At 38.5% G+C, this 27,425-nt stretch overlaps 1 protein-coding gene across 10 annotated transcripts in view; it reads right to left on the reverse strand.

Annotated features, from left to right (window-relative positions):
• KYNU (kynureninase) overlaps positions 1–27,425 on the reverse strand; it is a 60,081-nt gene that overhangs the window by 14,750 nt on the left and 17,906 nt on the right. For all 10 annotated transcript variants that reach the window (XM_021267079.4, XM_038182378.2, XM_013092392.5 and 7 more), the window contains 7 exons: positions 26,155–26,237; positions 20,609–20,670; positions 19,275–19,346; positions 17,777–17,851; positions 16,317–16,463; positions 9,968–10,066; positions 9,166–9,239 (listed from right to left, as the gene is read on the reverse strand). In XM_021267079.4, the coding sequence (XP_021122754.4) occupies positions 9,166–9,239; positions 9,968–10,066; positions 16,317–16,463; positions 17,777–17,851; positions 19,275–19,346; positions 20,609–20,670; positions 26,155–26,237 (612 nt within the window). The remainder of the gene's footprint in view (positions 1–9,165; positions 9,240–9,967; positions 10,067–16,316; positions 16,464–17,776; positions 17,852–19,274; positions 19,347–20,608; positions 20,671–26,154; positions 26,238–27,425) is intronic.

The following is a 27,425-nucleotide window of genomic DNA, read 5'->3' on the forward strand; positions in this document are numbered from 1 at the left end:
AGGCCACACGCAGCTCCACACCAAACCTTAGGGCAATCGTGATGAGGGATAACTTCACTCATCTTGATCAGGCAAAAGGAAGGTATGATCAAGCAGCAGACAAAATTGCAGGCTAAATTAAATCCTGGGAAGAGATCTCACAGAAAAACAACCCCTCTAAGGCTAATGAAGTTGAATTAAGAACTGTTAAATCAGCTTATGAACAACTATTACCACAAAGTGCTCATATATCACTTGCACTAGCAGAATATCAGATATATGAAAAGGGGGAATACAGCCAACAGTGTGTTAGCACATTTAGTAGAGGGAAATCAAATATTCTCCCTAGCACCAGAAATTAAAAATCAAGCAGGGAGCCAATTTACTCATAGAGATTATTAATAAAGTTCTGAGTGATTTTTATAAAGTATTGAATAGTTCCCAATTATATTATGGTGATAAAAAAGCATATTATATTCTTTAAGAATTCAGTAATTTTTTTCTACTCTGTTTCAGATAGATTAAATTAAACAAGAAACAAAAGCAACAGTCCTTCCTAGAAGTACTTTTAAATGTGAATTCTGACTTAAAGGAGACTTTGCTGGTTTTGATTACTATGATGCATTTACTGAGCTATAGTCTCCTCAGTCCCTTGAATGAATCTTTGAGGGGATGGTATCCAGATAGATTTCTGAATAATACATGTGTCTGACTGAACTACAATATAAAAATTTTAAGATTTGAGAAGACGTGCTTCCTTGGGTCTTTGTTGCTTTTGAATATAGCAATCACAATATTAATGCAAGACCTTTGTCATACTAGAATCCACATTAGCTAAAAATGTTAGAATTATCACCTCTGCTCTTCGCCTGAAAGAGAAAAACTGCATTAGATGAGTTTTAATAATAATAATTAAAAAAAAAGTATGTCAGTGGCTGGAACTAATTGAATTCAAAGTTTTAAACATCAGAAATGTCACAGAACTCAGCAGTAGTGTTATTGTGTTACAAAACATTTGCTGACACTAAGCAGTACTGAAGGAGAGAAATCAAACTGATTTTATTAAGCTGAAGCCTAAGACATGAAATTACAGGAGAACAGAAACGGGCAGCTTTCAGAATTTAGAGTCTCCACTCAAAAAGCTGAAATTTCACCCACCAGAAAACATGCGAGAAAAGTGACTTAGGTACTTTTCCTTAAAACTCTGCATTTTCCCTTATTTTAGCAGCACACACAACTATTTCAGGTCCTAAGACACAAGGTCCAACATTGGTCCCAGGAGCCCCAAGCCCTTCCCATGGCAGAGGACAGTGAGATGCCACTGGCATGGTCTTGTTCTCATGTGACAAACAAACCGTATGAAGAACACTGACCACCAACACACACTGACCAAATCTCACAACTGGACTAGGTAAGGGACACATCAAATCTTTGCTCAATAAATTGTACACAAGTGAGTAAATAGTTCTTTGTGTTGAAGAACTTTTTCATGCCGTGGGACAGAAAGTAGCTACAAGTTCCTCAAACAGTTGGACCAGTGTGATTAGCTCCCAGGTTTGATGTCACGCAGACTCAAACTACGAGAAAAGGAAGAGATCCCTCTTCCTTTTATATAACGTCCCTCCCCAGAATCTCACAGGAAACCACCCATCAGGCACCTGAGTGAGTGTAGGTCTCTGTGTGGAGTCTCACAGCCCATACCAAACCTCTGTTGCTGTAGCTGCCCTGGTATTTCCATGCAGACAAGTACTGCCAGCAAGCCCTGCCAACAATTTCAGTGGCAAATGAGGAATAATGAATGTGATAGCCAGAATTTACCAAACGGCTGTGAAAATGTGTTTCACATTAAGAGGCATAATGGCTTAAAGAAAGTATGTGTCATGAAGCTCCTTGCTCAGTGGAGGTGTATGGAGATAACAAGAAAAAAAGACAGTCTGTGAACATGCTTTGCTGGACTTAGTATGAAAGGTATTGGGGGTGGGTGCAGGCAAAAGAAGTGATCTAGCTTGCCTACAGCAATAGTGAAGATAAAATGGAATTGACCAGAAGGAAGGAAAAATGTTAAGACATATGCCCAGGGGAGAACATCATCCTGGGGAGAAGTTTCAGCCAGGAGAAGGAGTATGGGGAGCAGAAGCAATACAAACAAACAAACATAAATGGTAAAACAAAAACATTTTCACACACAACATCCCCCTCCTCCCCGGCATACACACAGAATACCAACTTTGCAGGAAATAAAGAGGCTGAATTATTTCCTTAACCTCAGCAACGACCTTCCAATTACCTTTAAAAATGCTCATGGTTTGATTCAAGTGCCACCTGTGATATGAATCACAATAGGAGTTGTGCAGATGCACTGAGAGCTGCAGCTAAAGCCAGAGAGGTATTCAGCCAGGAGAGAGACACACGTAGCTCTAGGGGACATGCAGCACAGGAGATCCCATCTGAATCAGTGTCTGAAAACTACAGAAATATATTGCAGGGGACACAAGTGAATAAAAAGGTAACTATTAATGGCACAGAAGTGAAGTGCAAGGGCTATTGCTGATACTTCCAGCTTAGAGCAATTTTGTGGGACACGCCATGATCTTGAAGCATGTTCAGTAAGGAAGATTTAGAAACAAATTCCCTACTGTGGGCTAATGAGATAACACATAGCAAATCTCATGTTTAAGGGCACATCTAGAGTACAGCTTGAAATTAGAATCTTAGGAAGAGAGCTTTATAGCAAGTACCCCAAATGATAATCTGAGGTACAAAAAGTGAAGAATGATCAAATACTGGAAGTGAGTCACCATCTAGGGGAAAATCCCAAGTGCAAGGTTGCATTAGCAGATCTTTTCTGAACAGAAGAGAGCTTTTACCGGAAGTGATAGAAGATTTACTTGATGTTTTTATTGAAAATAAACTTTTCCTCCCTGAGAGAGAAAGGTTCCATGAGGTGGATATGGAAACGCACAGATTAAGAGTGGCATAAAAGGGGAGATCTTTCTGTGATCCAAGGCATGCAAAAGAAGTTTTCTTTCCATTTTGTCAGAGGTGTGTTACACCAACTCAAGCACTGCATCTCTGGAAGCTCATTCAGGAGGAAGGAAGCCAACTCATTGCCTTCCCTTACTGCTAAAATCAAGGCACAGCAGAATGCTTTCAAAACTGCCTGTCTCAAAGTGGAGAACCAAGGCACAAAGAGCAAGCCGCTAACACATGTTCTTTGAAGTGGGAGAAAGAAATCACAGAAACCATAGAGACTCCGAGGAGAGCCCCAGGATCCTTTCCTTGCTAGCTAACGGGGATGTAAGAGCTGCCCCTAGGCTACATTCACCTTTCCATCAGCCTAAGCCTGTTGGGTTCCTTTCATGTGTTCAAGCAGTTGTGTCTTACACCATCTGATGAGGAAAGCTTCAGGCTGCAGATGGGAAATAGCATCCATGAGGAACACAGCCACTTCCTGCTCGCTTCCAAGGGTAGGAAGCAGGAAGGGGCCATGGCAGAGCAGACTAAGTGGTTTATGTCCTGTCAGCATGGTCCAGAAGGATAGACGCAAAAGACATTTGAATTGGCTGAAGTCTACCATATAAACTATTGCTGGAGAATATATAACATAAAGACCTGCAAGAATTAGACCAGCCTCAGCCAAAAAAAAAAAAAAAAAGACTGAGGAAAATGCTTGAAAAGACATTTTTTCATATTGTTGTTGGAGTTTTGGACAAACGAAAGAGCAAGTTGTCAGGCAAAGATTTAAATATACATAAAATCCCCAGATCTGCCTGCAAGCTATCTGCAGATGTCTGCAGCCAAAACCACCAATGCTATAAATACTATTTGAGAGAAGATATGACTCACAGAAGCTAAGTGGTTATACAGGCCTGTTTGTCTTTGCTTATTTCAGTGTTTGATGTCTGCAGAGTACCAGTCCATCACCATACTTGTTAGAATTACTATAGTTGAGAAATTTAACTGGAACCACATCTGATTTTCCACGTACTCCATTGTAAAGATTAAGTTTTCAAAAACTTATAGTAAATTGTGCAGCATGGGAGGACAAAGGTGATGACAACAGCACATTACTTTCACACACACTCTGGCTGTGCTATATGAGATGCAGGCTTGATATACAGCAAATTTATTTGTACATGGTCCCTTGAATTTACAAAGGGGAGAGCTCCTCTCTCACAGATCTTAAAATCCACCCAAGACAAAGATGACAACATAATGGAACACCTTCAGGGAGGAGAGTGAGAAGATTATGAATAATGAGAAAGGAAGCAAGGCTGCTTGAAGATGCAGCTTAATTACAAGGGAGGATTTGAAGGAAGATAGAGAGAAATGTTTGACAAAGAACAAGGAGACAATCATGAAAACAACATAAAAGGATGTACAGAGCTGGAAAGATGAAAATGGAAATAGATGTGAATGAACATTAACCTCTCTTTTTGTCCCAAAGACTCATTCCAAAGTTAAAAAATGCTCTTGGATATTTGCCATTCAGTTGGTGAATCCAAGAACACACCCCTGCAGGCCCATCATGGGTCTAGATTGGCCTAATAAATCACTTGTCCCAAGACAATGCAATTAAGCCTAATTAGCCAATGCCTTTATTCCTAAACAGTCTTTTCCCAAGGGAGATTTTAACTTTTGGTTTCTAAATTAGCTCAAGGAGCTAAATTGCTCTCATCTCCCTGGCAAAGAAACAGTTCATTTCTACCTTAATACAGGATACTTTATGCACTCCAGGGACATGTTATGCTCCACGAATAGCTTGCCTATACATTACTCCACAATTTGAGTGCACTGGGACCAGTGACAAACCTTCTGCACACAGCAGCATATACACTTTCTTCTGTGACCACTGACTTTCCACCTTGCTGCATTCTGTACAGCTTCCTGGAAGTTTCAATATTGCTTCTCCAGATCCTCCTCTTGGCCAGGCCAGGGTGCTCTGTTCAGTTAAAATTTTCAGTAATACTAAAATAGTCAGATCGATAGACTCCAAGGGTCATTGAGAATTGGCGCATCTCAGTCTATTATACCTAGGAACATTTTAACCAAGGACAGCTTTACTTCTTTTTCCTCACACAAGTGCAAAAGTTCATGTACCAAAGACACATGCAGGTCTCAGTAAAGAAGCCATTTGTGCTCTGGCATTTTCATTGGGACCATGAAGTCCAAAAGAAAAGTGATCTAATAGAAATTGACATCTCACCTGTGTGTGAAGAATTTGTCTGAAGATACCTTGTCCTCAAAGCCACTATGAAATAGTTACCTTTGTTTCTTCTTTGATAATTTTTTTTTTATCCTATAGCAAAAGCCGACATGCTATTTGGACATCAGCTGCTTCCTGCATGCACAGCACTTCTTCACATCAAAACTTCTTATTTTTAAACTCTACCTGCTCTAGTCTGTGTTAAAGTTAAGTCTTGATAAATCCTTTTGCTTTAAACACTAGACTGTGTACAACTTTCATTTAATCCTCTGCCAAGGCTTATCTATTATTCTCCTGGCTGCTTTACATACATTTATTTCCCTTTCATCTTTTAAAATTGTGCCTTACTTTTTCTTACAGGGATTCAGCTAGGACTTTTTTCTTCTCCTATCGCAGGACTCAGTGAGTTTGTCCCCTATCATCCCTTATGCCAGCTGACAGCAGGGTTAAACTCACTGTGCATTTACAGCTGCAGATACACTGCTATGAATACCTGACTTCTGCTGTGACATCGATCCCAGATGCTCACAACCTTTCACATTACTGTATACCTTTAATTTTTATTTATTTATTTATTCATAAATGGAGAAGTTTAGCAGCAGAAAAAGGGTTGTTCTTGAACCCAACACTTGAGTCAAGCTGATTTTCACTATTACTCTGTCACCTTAGTGCTGTCTCTTGGAAGTTTCCCCTCTGTAACACAGAGGAATTTACATGGAAATTTGGTGGCACAGGATCAATCTGTAGCCATTGGCCAAAGCATGTCAGTAGTTTTTCATAGCTCTGCTCTGTCCAGGTCTCCACCCAGGGAGAAATTGCTTTAGCACAATTAGCCAAGAATATATTGCACTGTGATATATAGAACAGGTATTAAAAAAAAAAGCTATTCAGAGTATTAAAAGAGACTTCAAAGGAGCTGAGATCATGAGAGAATATGGATATATGGGACCCCTATATGTCAGATTGATTCAGTTTTACTGCAGTGGAAAGAAAGATAGCGGACTAGTGAAGGACTGCTCCACATGTTCAGGTACAGATATTAATTAGGATGGTTACAACATGTAACTTTTAGACCCATGGCCCTTGCAGTGAATTAGAGGACTATACCTAGCTAAGCCAGAGTGGAAGATGATGTTTTCAGTGACACACAAGAGAGCAGAAGAGCTTGTGCTGTCCATAGCCTCCATCTTCTGGCCATCAGGCCTACAAATCAAAGCTTACTCTTGGGATCAAATGGTTTTTACTAACTGGTGAATTTCTGGTTTTAAGAGAGCTTGTGGGAAGCTTGTGCATAAATAATAATAAATTGAAGTGGAATCTGTGCTGATTTTTGTCTCTTGGGACGTGACACATGGTATAGCTGCATAATGCTGGTTTGGGGTTACTTGTTTTAGAGCTACAAAACACAGGGACTGCCACAATCTCAGTCTATAGAGACTAAGAGCACAGACCAGTTCTGGCATGGCCCTAGTTGCTAGCGATAAGGCTAATAAATTAATATCTCTATGCACAGCTCTAGGTGCATTAGAAAAAAAAAAAAAAGCAGAAAATGAATGTTTTATAGTCCAGGGAGCCAGCTCTGGATGGAACAGCACCTGTGGAGAGCAGGTGGAGGGGAACCCTCTTTCTAAAACTGGGCATAGCTACAGCACAAACACCCATTTGCTTACAATATTCACATTAGCAAGACTTGGCATGAGGGAAAAAAGCATATTTATGCTTCACATCAGAGAACTTTAAAAAAACAACCCCAAGTGTCTTTGATGAAAGGCCGTAGATGGGCTTGAGGGTGTTAAATAAAAAATTTGGATTAAGCTGTTTGGTTTTCAATAAGCACCTAAGTCCTTTTTGCCCCAGCAAAGTAATAGGAAAAGGCACTTGGCAGACATTCCAGGTTTGCCTCTCTGAATTATGGTCAGAACATACATTTTTATATTAAAATACAATATATTAGTCCAATATAAAAATAACTACCTAGTCAATAACTTGCAGAAAATATGAAGGATGAAACAAATTAAAGAAATCTATACAGGTAGGTAAAGTGACTTGCATAATACTGACCGTGAGTTAAAAACAATATTTCAGGTGGTTTATATGACAAAAGGCTATCAAGCAGACTGGAATTTAATTAGCTGCTTATATATGGGCTGGGATGCAAAGAAACGTTGTTTGGTGCTCCTGTTTTTAAATGAAGTTTGGCCACTGGGTGTCATCCTTGATTCAGAAGACAGCCAAAGACGTTTTTTCAGATACAACATAAATGCTGCAACTTCCAGAGCAGTTAAATTCCACTCTATTTGATTGTACAACATATAGCAAATTGTTCTGCATTTAAATCAGCTATAAAATTGAATACTTTGACATAGACAAATTCTCCTTTGTCTCACTGTCTTATCTGGAGACCTGAAATGGCTGGTTGATGTGGAAAAGAAAGAAAAGCCACGCAAACAGGGCATATTAACTATAAACAATTTGATGAGTGATTATCAAATCTCAGGAAATATGAAATAGCTATGATTAAATAATGCAAAGGGTCTATGCAGGAAGTTTGAAAATATATCCTTAATTGGGTCCCTGGCTGAAGAAAAACAAAACTATTTCATACAGGCATTTGTATTTAAAACATTCAGCATCCAGATTCAATGCACAAGTTAATGACTATGTATGAAGAAGCAAGTTCAGGAAAAACTAATTTAAACCCTTACCTAAAATACCAAGCTAGTGCCCTCACTGAAGTTTCAAAATTTCATCAAGGGGAAAGAAATACTCAAAGTCCTTGAGTTTCTTTTTCATTCCTCTTATTGTTATTCTGTGATTTCTGGCTGGCCATCTTTTTTTTTTTCCCCACTACCCAGCATCTTCCCTGCTCCCCACAGCTGTGGCCCAGGGGTTTGGCCATAAAACCAACTCCTGTACCTACAGGGGATGCAGCAGATACCTTTCCAGAAGAAATATCCAGGTATTTGGAATATTTTGCCAGCATTCACATGTGAGGATCGAATCGGCTCACAGCAGGTCATATGTCATCCTAATGAGTTTTCTGTTATGGGTGACTGAGAAGAACTTATCAGCGTTATTCTGTTATCTCCTGGGAGTCTAGACAGTCTGAAACCAGCAAATAGTGCAGTGAAGCTGCTTATTATAATATTATTTCTCTCTGAAACCTGATTTAGTTTGCCTTCCTCAAGCTAAAATAAAAGCAAGTGCCAGCAATTTCTCCAAAGATTACAGCCAGAATGTGTTTACATTTGTCAATGCATTAAAAGTACTAATCTTACTGTTCTTAATATACATCGAGAACAGACATATAACATTCTAAATAACAGGTAGTTGTTTTTAATGCAGTTAACCTCAGTTCTCAGCACAGCTTTTCATGGATTATGAAGTCTTTGAGAACACAGATCTCCACTTAATGCTTCCTAGCTTTACTGGTAGATATAATTTTAATGAAAACATGCCAGTATTAAAGAGCTATTAGACAGAGTTGAAATTGTCTTTGATTTTGTTCACCAACCAGAGACTTCAATGATTTTAAAAAATCCATTTTTAAAGGAAGATGTTAAGTATTCTCTTTACATTAAACAGTCTCGCAGACATGATTTGGGTTCCTTATTTTTAATATTATAAGCATTCTCTTTTATGATTATACTTAGTTTAGAACAGATAGACTTCAAGGAGGAAATTATTTAAGATGTGAGCACATACATTAACAATTTCAAAATATAGCAAAGTTAGCATAAAATAACCCTTCTGAGCTAACAAAAATTAGATAACCAAGTTATTTAAACTTGCACTACTATTTTCACTAAGGCAAAAACTTAGCAACAAATATTAGTCTGAGTTTTCTTTGAAGCAAGGAATTTCTTCTGCATCTGTCCATATAAACATATGTATATACATGCATACACATAACTAGTCTGTGACTAGGACTGCAATGTACTTTCACAGCACCTTTTGAATGTGCTTAGAAACAAACTTACGCTGGTTTAATACTCTGGGAATGCTTCTCATGAATGTAGGCAGCAGCTAGGCCTCCTGCTCCAGAATTTAAATACTGTAAAGAAAAAATCATCACATAAGCATTTTTGTGCTCGTTATCTATAACAGCTTTTCTTCCCTCACCCTGCTCTATAAAACAGACAAATTTCAATATTTCTCATTGTTTCTAACTGGAGATCTTAGCATCTGTCTTAAAGTGTTAATGTAGGTAGAAGCAGATGGATTTTCACAGAGTAGTTCTGCAAATATTCTTGGTTTACATATGATATTTGAAGTCTAGCCGAAAAAAGGCTAAAGCAATCTTATATCACGATATATACATGCCAAACAATTCACCAAACAGTGCCTATTGTTTCTTAATCTCAAAACATATTGAAAAAAAATAAAAGATACCTCATTGTATGATCTAAAATTGTGTTTAGACAAAGATGTTTTCATATTTAGGGGCCATTTATAAAAATGGCATAACTACAAGATTTTCTCCACGTGGTAAGAGGAGAGCCTTTAATGCTGTGACCACAGATCAGTATGATTATCACAGCAGATGTTCAACCACTCACTAATACACACATTACTTTACAGGTCAAAACAATATTACCACTATTATCTTTTGTAACTTCTTGTAAGAAAACCACTACTAAAGCCAGTGCCCATCTCTTTCCTCGAACCAGCAACATTCAGCCCAAGCCTCGATCAACAGCTCAGCTCTTCTCATCTTACCTGTTTGGTGACCCATCACATAAATGAGATCCCAGAGAATCTCAAAAAATGAGTTTGTTTTACCTTGTAGGAGCACCAGCAGGCAAAATCTACTCCCCAGTCATGCAAATGAAGATCTACATTCCCAACAGCATGAGCCAGGTCAAATCCAACAAAGCAACCCTGCAGGAAAGAGATATTTAATATACTACTTACAAAGATAATCATTACTAAAATTATTTCGAAAAAGTATATTTAGAGCTGTATATATTGTTCTCTAGTCAGGCATGTTATTGACTCCATCTGTTATTAATTATAACTAGAAACAAGGTTTCTAGTCCATAACTAAAGTTTAGAATCATGGATCGTTTCATGGTCTTGTCTTCAAGGACACTTGCATATGATTTAGATTCCCAAGTTTTTTTTCTCATGCAGTAAAGTGGAATTACTTGAAATAAGTATTTAGAATGAAGGCATTATTTCAATAAATTGTATTACATGATAAGTCCTAGCCAGAAAAAAAAAAAAAGTAACATGAATACCAACACTATTCATATATTAACATTTAATTTTACTCTGTACTTATGCTTAAGGTTCCCCCGTCTCCAGTTTCCAAACTCTGAACATCAACATCCTATGCAAAACATGGACTTTTAAAGGTTTTTGTATTTGTCCCTAAAATTTTAAGATACGTTGCCATTTCTCCATTAAAAGTGATGCATTTTTTTAATAGCCACACCTTGTGCAGGGCACTAAAAAAAATTAAGCACCACAGAGGCAGAGATCACAAAGTAGCAGTTTTACACACAAAATTGCCACTGGATGGCAGCATTTTTTAAACTAAAAATGTCTTCATATCTTTGCTGTTTATTTAAGGCCAGAGAAATGAAACTGCCTTTTGTGCCTGGACTACAAATAAAATGCTATTTTGCATTTTGCTTTAAAAAACACAGTCAGCTTGCAAACAGCATGGTAGGAATAAGAGTGAGAGCCCAGGCTTCAGAAAAAACAGCATCTGATAATAAAATATATATTTTTTTTTTTTAAAGAATCTCTTGCTGTTTCTTGCACAAAGGGAGTCTGAGCTAAATTATTTAAACAATACTTCAGTATATTCAATCTTCCGTATAAGATAGTTAACGATTTGAATTAAGCAGCATTTTAAGATGTGACGCTAATTCTAGTGGAGGCATTAGTGAAGTTTGCTTGAGAATTCACTCCCCAAAGTAATGGGAAGAAAACTCACTGCTGTAGAAGTTGCACAATATAAACATTTGCTATTAAACAGAACCAAAGTTCAAATAAATATTCCAGCCTTCACACCCTCTATGTTTTTGTCCTCATGGAGACCCTGAGGAACAAGTTAAGACAAATCAACAGAAATGGTGAAGCTGAAGCACAGTGGATGCCCATGGGAATGCTCACATCCAGAGATGAAATGACTTTGGTTCAGAGAAATAAGCTACTAAAGCCAACCTGGTACTGAATAAAAAGTTTAAGACACTAACTTAGGTTCAACACATCAGTTTTCCAGATTTACCTTCATACACATGTCCCACACAAACTTTTTAGAAAACTGATACAAGAGATTCCCTGGATTCAATGGAAAACAGGAAAACTAATGCATTAGGAGTCTTGGAGAACATATGCATCTGGCAGCACATTATCAAAATTAAAACAAACAAAAAACAATGGTTTGTTGTAGGAGTAAAGGACATTGACACTGGCTGGCAAGGGTTGTCTTGCACCAACACCATGCACTTGGAGCCCTCAAACAGGACAGCCACCAACATGCCACCCGGGGGATATATTTGAGACATTTTAGCAGCTCTCCACTGCTTTGAAATTACTTGATAAATCCAACAGAGCACTGTTAAACTTAATGAGCCTGAAAATCTTTGGTGCAGACAGGTTTTCCGCATCACTACAGAAAAGCCCACTCGTGTTTTATTCAAGTCATCATCTGCAAAAGGATGTTAGTGCTTTGCTTTCCCAGGAAGGCGTCTGGCACGAGTTGTCTGAACAGCGAATGTTTAGCCACACAGATTGCATGAAAAAAGTAAAACAAACTGAAACGGCTCTCCCTGCACAAGCCACACAGAACAGGGGCTGCGTGGGAACACTGCTTCCCCAAGCTGGGGGAAAACAGAGCTCTCCATCTGCTATGGGCAAAGAAGAGGACATGTGCTCTCTCCTGCCTCTTCTGTTTTATTTTAATATCTAAAAGTCATTTCTGCAAAGAGTCTTGGGTAGCTGCTGATAACCAGCAGGTAACAACTCAGCATGGACAATGACATTTGGAGAGAGGGAGAGAAATGACAGCTTCACACAAGCAAAGCTGGGACATTTAGAGAGAGGCAGGAAAAGAAATGAAGATGAAGGATCTTAAAGCTCTTCCTACTGGGACTCAAGAGATTAAAATACTTTACATACGTACAGAGACAGTGGAAAGTACAATATAACTTATGAAATGAAAATTGTATTTGAGTTAGAGTCTCCTAGAAGCCAGCCATTTCTTCACTGACAGAAGAATAAAATGAGTCAGCCCCCTCCATCCTCTCCAGCAAGCACAAAAATATGAAACAAGGAAAACTGTTACATCCTCTTCAGCGTGCTGATGAGTCTCTCACACAATACACTGTAATTTTGATTTATCTGAGAGACCTAAGATGGAAAAATAGCCTGAGGTAATTTTTCAAGCTTAATTTAGTTCATTTAATATTTAATGACTTAATGAAGCTGTCTATGTGCACAGCTTTCACTCTGGAAGGAATCTTAACATACATAGAGAACTTAGGAAATTGGCTTAAAAAATGTAAAAGGAAATCAGTAACTTAATTCATAAATGATTGACCTCAAGAATCCTAGGACATTTTCCAGACCTCCAGAGCTCGCAGCTCAGACTTCTAGCCAAACCCTGACAGGGTACAGCATTGCAGAATTTTATTTCCATTGTAGGTTACAATTAAGACCACCTGTGCAGGACTTTCCTCTCTGCTACACTGGTTGACTAGCAAATTTTTTCCTCCTCAAATGACACTTCTATTTGCACTGTCCCCTTGTCAGCTTCTTGCTTGTCAGCTCCCCCCAGACTAGTTTCTTCTGCTCAGGAGCATGGGGCCATTCACTACCCTTCATCACCAGCCTTGTGTTTTTCTTCCTGTGAATATGACTTCTCAGGCATATCCCTCTCGTAATGTAAATTCAAGAGCTTCAGCCATTCTGTATTAATAGATTGTGCATAAGAGTCATTTTAGCCACTGGTGGTTTCAACACGTCCAAAAGCTCTAGAAGGAGATATGGTCTTCAAGCTCACACAGTGTCCTGAAAGCTTGTCAACCTCAAGACAGAAACAGGACGGGATGTCAGACAAATTAAACCCCCATGCAGCTAGCTCTTCTCAGTCTGCTGCATGGCATCTGGATTTCCCCTTCAGCCATCAAGTTAGCTTTTGAAGAGTGAAACATCTGCACAAACTACACTGTCTCCACTGAGGAAGAGCACTGGATCTTAAATACTCAAAACATTCCCTAATTAGTCCATACTGGGGCAGGGGAGAGGAATAAAAACAAAGATCTGCTCCAAGCAGACCTTAAAAAATAGCTGCTCATTATAACTACCTGGGATCTGCTCAAGATGTATGAAATCCCAGTATCATTATGCTTACCACCTCACATAGGCAAGATCTGTGCTGATTGCCATTGCTAGAAGTAACATAATCATAGAATCATAGAATATCCTGAGTTGGAAGGGACCCTTAAGGATCATCAAGTCCAACTCTAATAAGTGCCTATATTTACATAGAACGACTAAGGAACAATTATCAGTAAGGGACCAAGGTACTCCTTGCTTCCAGGACAGCTCACTGACAACTGTAGACTGCGAGGAATTGAGCTGTCCTTGCTCTGGTAAGACACAGCCGAAGTGTCAGCATTAAGACAGCCAGAATTTTCCTACCATTGCACTCCAAACACAGGGTTCATTTGGATGTACAGCAAAACTTTTCACAAAATGAAACAAAAAAATCAGGTAATCTTTCTTTAGAGAGATTAACTATACCTGCTCCCTTTGCACCTCACTTCTCGAAGACCATACAACAGTTCATCAAAACTTCTCCATAATCAAAAATAGTAATATTTCATAACAGAACAGAAGAGCCAATTGCTTATGAAGACCCAACACTTTGCTCTTTTGTAACCAGAATCCAAGACCAAGAAGCAGCAGGATACAGGAAAACCTCCCACTGCTATTAACACAACAAACTTTTCATGAATTGCTGATTTAATAGCTGCTCAAGTAAATATTTGCAATATGAAGATTGTTTTTAAATGTGATGTAACAGTATGCTATATAGTAGTTCTGTGTAAACAAACATCACTTAACCCAGAGAGCAGAATTCATAAGGATGTTGAGCTAAGTGTATCTGACAGTGGGGTAAAAACAGGGCTGCCTCATGCTTTTAAGGCTCTCTGGGCACTCAAGCACTTCTTCAAAGCTGAATTACTTTTCTTTAAATATACTTCCAACATTTTCTTTAAATATACTTCCAACATTCCAGGTCATGAATTTACCTGAATCCTAGTCCTACATGCACTAACCACAAACCAGTTAATTAAAATACTTTATTCCTTTCTCTTCCTTTCTTAAATACTTTCTTAATCTCTGAAAGAGGAGATTTGCTTGCATCCCATGGTGCTTCTAAAAAAGGCACACAGGTGGAGATAGGCATTTGACATCTATCTGGGCCTGTTGGGGGACTGAGCTGCTGTCTGAAATGGCTCTCCTCTTTGGTATGATACAGTTTCTGTATAGGTGTGCAAAATTTGTGTCTACATCCATGAGAAGGCATTCATGGGGACTCCGCAGCCCATGCTCCCTCCTGCATGAATTAAGATTTTTATTTGCATTGCCCTATGGAAATTTTTAGCTCTAAAACAAATCTTGGTTATCTTCTCAAATGACAAGCAAATACATTTTTGTTCCATATAATGAACTCTTGGTGACTATTTTTTCCCATGGAATACATGATCTTGGCCACTCTGGGTTCATTTATAGACTTCAGTAAAGCTACAGTTCTTGGATCATGTGTCTCACAGTGCGGTGAGCGTCTTTAAGAGAGGAGATAAAGTGATAGTTTTTTTTTTCCCAGATTGTTCAAATTTACAGTAGAGGAGAAAGATTTCAATCGCTTTTTAGACCCTTCACAGAGGGGGGTTGTGGAAGAAGCAGTACACAAACAGATGTTGGTGGCTGAACAAAAGTTCTGATGCCACCAGGAACATGACTGAGCACAGCACTGACTGGCATCATCCTATTAATCACCTATCTTCCTTTTCATCAAATGTACAGCCTAGCATTCTGACTACTTGTTAGCAATAAATGTACTGGAAAGAAAGACACCATGTTGTTGTTTAGAGCTATGTGGGGCTAATGCACAGACCCTTTCACCTCTGCAGCAAATTCCTCTCCTTTCTTTCTTCCTTGGCTTTCTTCAACTGTGTCAAGAAGTTGGTATCATTTTGTACTGTTTGGGACCAGTTTTGTCAACTGTGCTGCTCAGTGAGAACTTTTTATATACAGAAAAATTTCCACTACCAAACCTACAGCAACAGAAGATGTATACCCTGATATGAGCCAGGAAACTCCCCAAACAGATAAATATCAAATATAAATTGTTAACTGGTTTGCAAAAACCCAGTGATACTAATAAGTTTTTCCTTGAGTGGTTTATATTAGATAAGGTACATCCAGTAAGATGCTGCCCCTACAGAAAGTCTGGTGACCTCCAGTTGATAAGAAGACTTAATTAAAAACTATTTTCTCTTGAATTCCTGAGGCAATTGAGATGGTTAAAGACGTTTTACAGCTATGCCCATAGAGCACACTGTCTGAAAGTTCCTACGGCTGAGTCATCACTTAAACACAGCCATCTTGTGGCATTGATGTGCTTCACGTAGAGCTTGTTTTCTGAAAACTCATCCATTGAATCAGAGCATCACTGGCTGTGTGGGAGCTCACCTCCCTGCTCACTGGGGGCAAACACCCCAGGAAAGGAGGAAAACCATGAAAGTTTGCCAAAGAGTGGAAATCTAGCACAAACCTTTAAAGATTGGGTCTCTGATTACCTCCTCCCTCTTCTCCATTGAGCTTCTTGAAATTCTATCTTTACTTGAAAGCCTGGTAGAAGTCAATAGTCATGAATAATTTCTCCACATACCTTAAGTCCCACCTGTGAGATTGCTCTTGCAGCCCTCTTTCTTCATGCAGCGCACAGTCCCCAGAGGATTTGCGCACAGCATGCTTTTACTTTTTATCACAGCCCCTGAGGTTTCCACCTATGCTGTTTTGTTCCACAAAAAGTGGAAATTTAAAACATTTCACGAGGAAAATTGATCTAAAATATTTTTAAAGGATCGGTTTGGAGCAATCCTACCTTTTCTTGGCCAGCCTTTGTAATTCTGGGGATGTCAAACAACTGGCCTGTGTAGTACTGCACCCCACTGAACAGAACAACAGCAATAGAGTCCCCTTCCTTCTCAATTACAGAAAGGATGTCTTCAATCCTCAAGGTCTCCTCCCCCTAAAACAAAGTTAAAGCTCACATTTTACATCAGCTCTGGCAGTAATGAAACTGTCATTTCTTATTTCATAATCTATATTTTACCATGAGCCATGCTGCTTGCATAAGGAGATCAAAAGCAAATCCTTATCATGGTAATGATATACAAAGGTAGAGCAATGAAGTAGCCTATGAGTAAGTTACTTCAAAAAAATCATTAGCAAACTTATCTTGAAGGTACCAGTTTTAAAATGTCTATTCACTTCATATTCTAGCATGCTTCATACTCTTTAATATTTCAGACATTTAATTTACAGTGAAAAACAGCATATATAATGATTTTTATGTGGCATCTGAAATTTGTGACACTCGCGAGGCTTAAAAGTTGTCTATCAGTTTCACTCTGTACTTTTCTGATAAACTTCATATCCCACAGGAAGCTATTATAAACCTGCCATATTTATATTTCAAAAACAATAAGTCTCAAATCATCAAAAGTACAAAAATCCCCAAACCTGGGGTCATTAAATATAGAGGAACTTCAACCAAAAAAAACCTCATTCTTGATTCTTTACAGGAAAGTTACTGCCCCATCCTCCTAGCAAGGGATCATGTAAAACATACCACCACCTAGGGATCAATTAGGCAGTGAAAACCTAGAATTAAATTAGACTTGTTACTGAAAAGAGCTTGGACAAGACTGTTGAATTGCAAGTATTGCAACTGTTATTATCCCAACGATCTTTGCAAATCTATCAAGCATTCAGGAACGGGCTCTTTACTCACAAGATGACTCAGATTTCAGAAGCAAAAGGTCACCATCAGTTTATAGTTAGGTGGCAAAGTTCTTAATACTGCAAAAAGTGAAGCAAGGCAATCTTTCAAATTAATCTGAATTGCATATTACTCAAAGCAGACCTTTCCCTTGTTCTGTGCTGATAAAGACACAATGCTGTTCATGTTATGGAAATCTTTTACCTTAGGACACTAAAAGGACATTGGGACTTCTCAATGAACTGTCAGCTTTTCACAAACAGGAAAAATAGGGAAAGTAACATTTTTAAGGTAAACATGTTAGTTGAACCAGACAGTTATAAAATGGCCTCTAATACTAAAAAAAAAAAAAAACATACCCAGAAACAGAATATGCAATTCAAATTCTACCTAATTTAAACTTAGGTAAAGCTTGCATAAGTCTAAGTAAGTATTTAAGTGTTGTGAAGAAATAGACTACAGCTTCTGCAATCAGACACTAGAATACTTGGGAATATATGACTACTCTCACATGAAATACATTTCTATTAGTGAGGAGAGCTGACTTATGTCTCACCAACCTCTCGTGGCTGCATCATGAGCATGCATTTCTCCACATCAAGTCCATGAAGTCGAAGCTGGGACTCAACAGCATACTGCAAGAGATTTCCATGCATAGCACATTAGTGTAATTACATAAGACAACAAAAAGAAAAAACTGCCAAGTGCAGCAGAACTTCAGAAAAGGGATTCTGATGCCTGCCTTTCACTAAAATTAATGCTTGAAAGCATAATCCGACTCCTTCAAAAGCATTCTAGATTTCCTTTGGTTTGAAAAACATCAGAATGTAATTCAGAGCAGACAGCAAGGATAAAGTCAAATCCTACATCCTATAGGATGAGCTCATGGAGCTGAAAGAGAGTGGAAATGTGGTGGAGGATGTGCTTTACCACACACCAGCAAGCAAAGCCTGCACAGATAAAGGCCAAGGTGAGAACACAGCAGCAAAAGCTATAGGTTGTGCTGCTTAACTGTAGTCCTTGGTCTGCACATTGCTTGGTAGCACATGCTAAATCCTAGGCTGTTACATATGCACTGCTGTTTGTGCAAATGAGGTTTGGTAGGTACATATATGCTGGCCCACGCTATCCTCACATCTTATATTTGCTGCACAGCTGGGAGGAAACGAGCTATCAACTCTAAGGCTATTTTCAAACTCTTACCCACTGATTTTATCAATAAATAATAGTTTGGGAGATGGCATTAAAAAATCATTGAGTAATACTAATAGATAGTTCAAAATTACTTGACAGGAACCAAAACATTATTAGTTGCACAGGGTATTACTCAAGTGTCATAGAAATTTTAGATGGAGTCCAAATGTACAAGTGCACCTGGAACAAATGCATGATTAGCATGAGCATTATTTAGAATAAAGGCAATTTTGAGTTCACACATCCGTGCTGCCTCCTTTATTACAAATAAACTTGTTAGTAGTTTGAGTTGTTTCTATTACACCTTAGAGATCAAATTTGTTATCAATTTCTACGAGTTTACGGAGTTGATGATAAAGCAGCAGTGGGCCACAAACCCAAAGATTAATTTGTTCTAAGCTGTGATGCACGGACTATTGTCTCTTATTTTATAGCAGACAAATTATATTTGAACTAGTAATCTAAAGTGCTAAGAACAAACATTTCCATCTCTGTCTAGGGATATATAAGTGTTAATGTTGTAAGTTTGTATTGATTTGGTTTCATAAAGTAAAACAGCAACAAGAATTAATAAAACATTTACAACTTCAGTTGATTTAGGTCAGTAGTTTGCTCAATGTCTTTAAAAAAGTCTAATAAATCAATGTGCCCATTCAATCTTTTCCTCTTGTAACATTTTTTATTTGAACAAAAGGAGTAAAGCTACGATCTGTAAAATATGCTGAGCTCAAAAGCTTCTGACAGATTTTTTTATTGTAACGTTACTTGGACAAGATGAGCTAATAAATATTCAAATCAAGCTACTGATATTCTTTGGAAAAATATGATTAATAATACAAATATGGTGAAATATTAATTTCTTACATGGTCAGAGGGAAAGGCTCTGGCTTCTAGAAGAATTTTATAGCGTCTTGGAGTAGGTTTAAAGAAAGATAGCTGTTAGGAACAGAAAAAAAGATATGTTGAATGTACGTAAAGCAGAGATGAGAGAGATGTTCCCAGTATGTAACTTAATAAAGACTGTTTTACTTTCATGCAGACTACTGAGAGTACCCCAGAAATCACAAATATTTCTTTGTCCATATAACATTCATCAAAGTAGGAAAGTGTTATAATACTCTATTTCATAGATTCATAACAAAGGGCTTATAAATCCAACAGTGAAAATTTGCATTTACAAGAATCAGTGTCAAAGCTTCACTGTGGCCATGGAAGTCAGGATTTCACCCTACTCCATCTCTCCCAAGCTGAAGCATGCAAACGGCATGGAAGAACTGAATTTCCACCCCCCCGTCCTAAAATGTCAGTTATCAAGTCATTCCCTCTGAAACAAGACAGACCAAAGGACAAAGTCTGCTGCAAAGACCTTGTTCTCATCCATTTCAACACCTGTAGGTGAATGGCCTCACCTACTCCTCTCCTGGTGTGGAGGCTGTTGCGCTTGTCACCATGCCAAGAAGAGTAGAAGACTATTTAGGAGCCCTCCTATTCACAACATTGGTGTAGAAGAAATTAGACCAAGCTCAGCATGGGCTGCTGCTCACATGTGGCACAGGTCTGGCTGCATTGCACCTAATTCAGAGCAAAGTAGCCAGGCTAATTAGCTGCATCCTGCCCTGCCTCATGTCTTAATTTGAGAAAGGTCAGAAACCTGTTACAGAAGACTAGGTCCAGATTTCTTTTTTTTGCATGAACCCTCTCATATTCGTTCTGTTGAACCAACACTTTGATAGCACTGGAGAACCATGGACAGTTTTATATAACCATCAAGAGACCTGTTCATAATGAAATCACATCTAAGACAACTATTTCATAAAACTAAACAGATTTTTGTAACATTTTGTGGTTATATAAACAGAACTCAAATACCTGTTTTAAATTTATAAGAACTAAACTTCTGTTTCTCACACTTTGAAATTTGATGTAGAATCCGTAGTTGAGCAACTATTTAGAAAGTAATGTTAAATAAGGTATCCTCTCTGAAGTCTGACACATTGTATTGTTCAAGATACAAGTCCCAAGGCTTAAGAAAAAATGTGTTGTGTGTTTTTTTTTTTAATAGTGCTTTCTTTGTGAAGTCCCTACAAAACATTTTGATTACATTAACAAATAAAGGAAAGGCATATTTGTTAACACCATTCACAAATGAAGGAAAAACTTGTTAACACAGCATCAAATAAACATTGTAAAAGACATACCATCTGGAGGTGCAAATTAACAGTTAGCCCATTCATTAAGGCTACTTCATGTCTTTGGGCTCCTGAAATAAAGAAAAATATATATACTAGCTGGGATTTTCTTTACAATTTCAAATCTAGTAATGCATTTAGAAAACAAAGGTATGTTTTGAGTCGATGTCTCTCTAAAGACTAGAAAGTAAACAAACTTTTGAGGTGTCACAGTGAAGAAAAAGGATTTCTTGTCTGACTCACTACACCACACTGGCGGGAAAATATTTCTCTTTAGGTCAGCCACAGAAAACAAAAAACAATGAAGTATTTCCATTTCCCAGCAAAGCACTAGCAGATTTATTATCATTAATACCACAGACAAAAATCAGGTCATAAGTCTGTACGTAAAGCAAGTCTTGCAGACTTATTGCAGACTTATTTTTGTCATAAGTTTATATGTAAAGCAAGCAAGAAAACATATTGAGACAATCATCTGTTGTAAGCGGTTACAGTGATGTCAAACTTAACCTCTTCCCTCAATAAAACAACTAGCAAAAGTGTCCTATGAATATAGCAGGCCATTATTAATGTGGCAGCTTAGCAGGAAGCTATAACCATATAGCCCCAGGGAGGGTAATAACAGATGCCTTTTGGCTACAGCTAATCACAGACAGAGCTAATGGAGTAACAACTAATTGTTGTTATTACAAAGCGTTTAGTAACGAATTCTCAAACCCTTATCAACCACTGGTGAAAGGTTTCAGGCAGGATGAGGGACTGCAAGGCAGGGCAGTCTGCACTGAGATATGGAGAAAAATCAATCCTTATTTCTTTCCATTTTGCCTGATGTCTGTTGCTGAAAAGCAGTAATTCACCCCTGACAAATCAGGGCGTTGAGTCCTCTTCAGCTGGAAGACGGGCTTGTGTGCTGTTGCTGCAGTCACCGCCTGTCAGTGGAATCTGCTGTAGGTGGAAAGAGGTTGTGGCCAGGGAGGGATGAAGCGTGTGCAAGCAGGGAGGACAGCAGCATCCTTGAGATGTGGAAAGAGGAAAAGAAAGCATGCTGTTGGGGCAAAAAGAGGAAGGGGAGGCACAGAAAGGGAGAGGTGTATCCTGTATTTCTCCTGTCCTGCTCTCAGAGGGTACACAAGGCCCCATGCTAACACAAGAAACACTTCCACATTATATCCTATGGATTGTAGCTTCAATGAGTTACAACTTCACCAAAAAGACATAATTATGGGCTGAACACAATACAAGGAAATGTAGCTCAAAAATGTGGCAATCTGTGATCACAAAGGGTTTCTTCATAAACCCTTGCCAGGCAGGCCTCAGCTTCTGCCACCGCAGGAAAAGCCAAGAACCACTCTGACTGAGGCATCCGGTGGCCCTTCTTTGTATTGCTGAAATCTATTTAGTATTGGACAAAGATCTGTCAATTGCTGTCAGGGACTCTGAAGGACCTGTCCAGGGGATGTGCCATGAGGGATAAAAAGTATCCTGAATAACTTCCCTCCTCCAGACACTCAGAACTTCATCAAGTTTTTGGGAAGAAGTATAAGTGAACTTAGTTCTTCAGCAGGAAAAATAAGCTCTTCTCCTCACTTAAACTGCTCTCCTTTGCTTTTTCTTCCCTCTGATAGCATTGTATTTGCAGGCTCCATGCTGCTGGAAGGGGTCACCTTGTGGCTGTTCTATTGCAGATACAGAAGACAGCTAGAGAGTGATTGCAGCTCAAAACAGTGTTATTTGCAGTCTTAATATTTCTATGGAACTCTTGAGGCTGAAAAAAAGGATAGCATCAAGAAATGGTATTGTTCTCATTTCTCCCTCTGCTCCTTCCATGAAATCTGTGGCTTTCACAGCAAATTCTGCATGAGCAATCCTTTGCCCACTGTACTGTTACCATATAAAACAAATGGTTAATCTGTAGATCACTTTTGGCTGCACGCTAGCATCCCAAATTAAATATGACACTACATTTGTCATGTAAGTCTTGGTCTTCCGTAAATTATATATTTATTAAAAGCCTTCCATTATTGAATTTCATGCCCACAAAACAAACCTCATCCGTGTCATTGGAAAACTGTTATCCTTTATAACCTGCACTGTGTTTCAGAAAGCAACCTTTCCATGATCCAATTAACCTATTACAATATTCAAAGACCCAGCACACAGGAGACAATTATGTTTGCTTTCTTTATTTCCTAACTTTATACCGTATCTCCAAGACAGGCTAAAACCTGTATGTTCTGCTTGATAAATCTCCTCTTTAATAAAAGGAAGCAGCATTTGCAAAGTACAACTTCAGAGACTATTATGATTGTGTTAGGCAGACACTGCCATCCTTCTCTGTTCTGACTTCAGCAAGAGCCTGATCCATACCAGAATAAGTAAAAAGCATTTTGTAAAGTGATTCAAAAGAGGGCTAAGGCTCCCAGTTCAGAAGAGAGTTTGGTTATTTCAAATGATCCTTATCAAAGTCACTACAAGTCTGCTCAGCACTCAGTCTTCCCTCAACAGGGACTTGCACACACTGTGGAGCAGCACCCATACAGTTAATCTTGTTCCATCAGAATGTGATCCTGCCAAGGTTGTAATGTTCTAATAAAGTCTGGTAGGAGCAGCTGAGATTACCAGCACCACATTATGCTGCTTGGTGTGAGCGTGGAGAAAAGCTTTGGCCTCCACTGACCTTGATTCTGCATTTCACAACATATTTACTACTGTAACTTTCATTGAACAAGAAAATGTGACTGCATTTAATAAGCAAGGTATTATAGCACTATAAACCATTAAATGGACAGAGATATTTTACAGGCTTTAGCAGATTCCTGAATAAATCTCTCCAAATAATTTTTGCTTACTGCTACTTTGAGTGAGAAGTGACAATTCTTCTTCTTCCATAACATATTAAATATTGAATAAAAAGAGTGTAAAATTCTGTTTATGTTCTTACATTAAAGTCACCAAAAAGGGCAATTCAGAATTCACTCAAGTCATGCACACTTGGTATCACACCTTGCTGGAAGACAGTACATAATAAATATCATTTTAGCAAAACATTTTCCTCACATTTACTCTTTTCACTGTTATATAAATATTAATGCCACTTATTATAAGGCATCTATCATTTGGGAAACATTAATTGGTTTCCCTTCTTAAGGATATTGTCTGTAGATCATGAAAAAAGTTATAAGGGTACTATCTAAATAAAAACCTGCTGCTGTGAGTGTCTGAAGACCAGATTTCAGCCCGAAACACATTTTATATTTTAACTAGACTAACCTGAGAAAAGCCTGGAGAACAAAACCCAAACTGATAATACTGACACTCCCTTTATTGCTGAGGAAAACAGAACTATGAAAAGCTTTCCACTAAAGCATTTTAAAACTAAAATAGGTTAATTGGTAGGGTGACCTCAGTCATCATTTTCATAGAAAACTAAAATACACGTATCACTTTGAAACGAACAGAGTTGTCAGAAGTTCAGAGTAGTCTAACCCATTTGACAAAAAACTGTGTCATATGGGATTGGGGAAAGAAAAATAGGGAGGCTGACAAGAAATTCAGTGAAACTTAAGCAAAGCTCTCATTTCCCTCTCTTCACATCCAAAATATTTCTGTAAATAAAGAAACAAAACACACTGAAATAATACAGCCTCTGCAGGTCAGATGTTAAAGGGGAAAAGCCTGACTCTCTGCTTTCCGCAGTGACATTTAACCTAAAATTGTGGCCAAATGGACAGAGAGAGTAGGAAGAGGTCAGTGTCCAGCCCACAGCATTACCCTTTTGGGGTGGCAGGTATCACAATCAGACCCATGGCAGACATTCGCTGAAATGTTGCGGTGAGAGGTGATAACAAGGGGTTCATAACTGCCCTCCAGTTAATTAAGTTCAAGGTTTCAAATCCAAAAACCCTTACTATTCGTCAAGGCAGTTGTGTGATGTCACATTTCTCCACCTGTCCGCATGTCCCCAGTTTTACACAACCAGAACAAAAACATCTACTTGCCAGAAAAGACTAGAGGAAAATCAGCTAATCCCTAAATCAGCCGTGCCCACTATTTTGGCAGATTACCCTTATATTCTTACATTTTTATATTCTGTGATATGTACCAGATACATGCACTAAGTACCCTTGAACAGGGCAAAAAAGAACAAGAAAAGCACTTTCTTCACCTCCTGAGGAATATGATGTATTATGGTAACAAGTTTCAAAATTAGAACCCAGGAAGACGGAAGAACAGTGCTGCATTTTAGGTTTTATTTCATACTACAAATAGGATTGTTCCACCAACACAGTGATGCTCAGTGTAGCTACACTATTTATTTACATCAATATTTATATCACAGATAGGCCAAGTATAAGTATTTTCCTGTATTTGTTCTGGTACAATAATAATTTTCTATACTCTACTGGTTAGGAAGCTTCATGGAGAAATCAGAAAGCTCGCACATGTTCCCTTCATTTGCTTTAGTGAATTTATAAAGAAGCCTGCCATTAAACATTCCTTAATGCCTTTCCTGCTGTTCAGAATCTATTAGCTTTTCTTGAAGGAGAAAACACACACCCTTCTCATTGAACACTTGTCTATAGCTGGAGGAGAAATTACACAAGACAATATCTAATATACAATAGGTCAGCATAACTAATATTTTTCCTTACAGAAGGCATAAATGAACAAATGATAACATGGTTTATATGGTCACTATTGACAGTTACCCTCAAGAGATAAATTGAAACATTGGCTATACCGTACTAGAATCTACTAACCTAGCCTTGACAACAGCTGTAATGGTTGGGAAGAAAAAGGGTCTATCGGAGTCTATGCCAGCAACATTTCTCTTCCCCTTTTAATAGGGAGAAGTCTGAAGGAAATCCCAATGAAAGATTATTTTAGCAACTACATACGGGTCAAAGCAAGAGGTGATGAAGTAAATTTGCATTCAAACTCAGGCAATTGCTTCTGTGGCTGACAAACTCACCAGGAGAAGTCTCCAGGGCTACATTTCAATCTCCAGTATAACCAGCTGCATTTACTGCCCACATCCTGCAGCATGCAGGCTCCTCAAGGAGTACAGGAGGGTAATGGGAACTTACAAATAGCAGGTCCTGCCCCAATTATCTGCTTCATTGACATAAGCAGTTCTCAAATATGAGGCTGGATTTAGTGATGAAGAATGGAAGAAAAGCAGAAAATGTCTAGGTATAAATCATTTTTCAAAAGGGAAAGTTCATTGGTTCACTTCCAGGAGAGAGGCTGAGAATCTGTAATGCCAAGTGCCCTTTAAAAGGACTTCACATGTTAGACCAAGTGGTTTACGATGCTCCAAGAAACCCTTTGCTGCAATTAGTTTTTTGATATGCATATGCTCATATATTATTGCCTACATTTATCTCCTAAATCACTTACAGACTTAAAATGTTATGCCACATACTAGGCAATCAGAAATATCACCAACACAAAAAAAAGGAATTAAGTTCTGCTTGCAAAGTATCAAGACTTTCCATTTTAAAATAAGTTTGTTTCATTTCTAGAGAAAGGTTTTTCTTGTAGTTCACACCTACCAACCAGATCAGCCATCAGGTCCACGATGCACTCATCTGCCAAAGCCCACGGGCGCTGACCATTGAAATGGCCATGAACACCTCTGAAAGAGAAGAGGCAAGAGATGAAAACAGACATTGCTCCCTTGGGATCAGTCCTAAGAAATGTAAACTGATTTATATAGCCCACATTTGGAGGAGGAAGACTCACCTAAGTTGAGCACATGGCTATTATTATAGCAATTAAGACTTAGATCAACTAACAAATTAAAAACATTTATCAGTTTCCCACAGGTTTTCAATTACTGGAAGACATTTTTGACACCAAAATCCCTCTAGAAATCCCTTAAAGTTAGAGGAGATTATCCCAAGCCCCTGGCAGTGTCTGCATGGTGCAGGGAGCCCTGGGAAGGGGCAAGCAGGGACAGGGCATGGCCTTGCCCCACATAGGGCAGCATCCACAAGCTCAGCTGCAATCACCCTAGAGGTGCACCTCCTGCATTTCTAGTTGAACATCATCACTGCAGAGGATAACAGTCTTCAACACTGCCTTCCTCCCAGACATACGTATTTCTTTTCCAACAGTTTGTCACCCAAATCTCCTGTCAGAGCTCATCGTTCTGCATAAACCAGCAGGTACTTCAAGTACATTCAGGGAATCACCTGCCCAAGCAGAGATGTGCACTAATTTTTATTTCTTTCCCTCTTCCATGCCAAATTATTCTAGATCTAAGTGCTTAAACCTTTTTGTTTTAAGAGTGCATCTTAAAACTTTATTTTGCAAACTGTTTCCATCTGTAGTGGATAATATCAACACCTTAGACATGAACGCACCACTACTCCGGAGAGACAAATGTGTACATTCAGTTCTGGATTACTGGATTAAGTGCTCTGATTTATATTTTTTGCTTCAAATGTGACAGAAGTAAACTTCTAAAGTAGCCACCATGCATACAAAAATAAAAAGTAGCAAAGTTTCTTAAACATACTGGATGTAGAGTACAGATTTAAATGCAAATGAAGGCAGATTGAGAAAAGTAATAATGGTGCTAATCCAGGGGAACATCGCCCTGGGCTTCCATCTCACACTGGATGATTTTCATATTTGCTGAGCACCACAGGGTACCTTTAGAGTCAGAAATGCCAGGCTGCATGTGAACCAAATAGAAAGCTGCTTCAAAAAGGGCCTAAGCCAGTAGGAAACTGGGCAGAAATTAAAAAGAGCCCTAGAAGCTGTGATGAGAGAAAGAAAAAAAAACAAGTAATAAGCCTTTTAAAGAGGAACAAGCCCC

Source organism: Anas platyrhynchos, chromosome 7 (assembly GCF_047663525.1).
Source record: "Anas platyrhynchos isolate ZD024472 breed Pekin duck chromosome 7, IASCAAS_PekinDuck_T2T, whole genome shotgun sequence".
Taxonomy (NCBI): domain Eukaryota; kingdom Metazoa; phylum Chordata; class Aves; order Anseriformes; family Anatidae; genus Anas; species Anas platyrhynchos.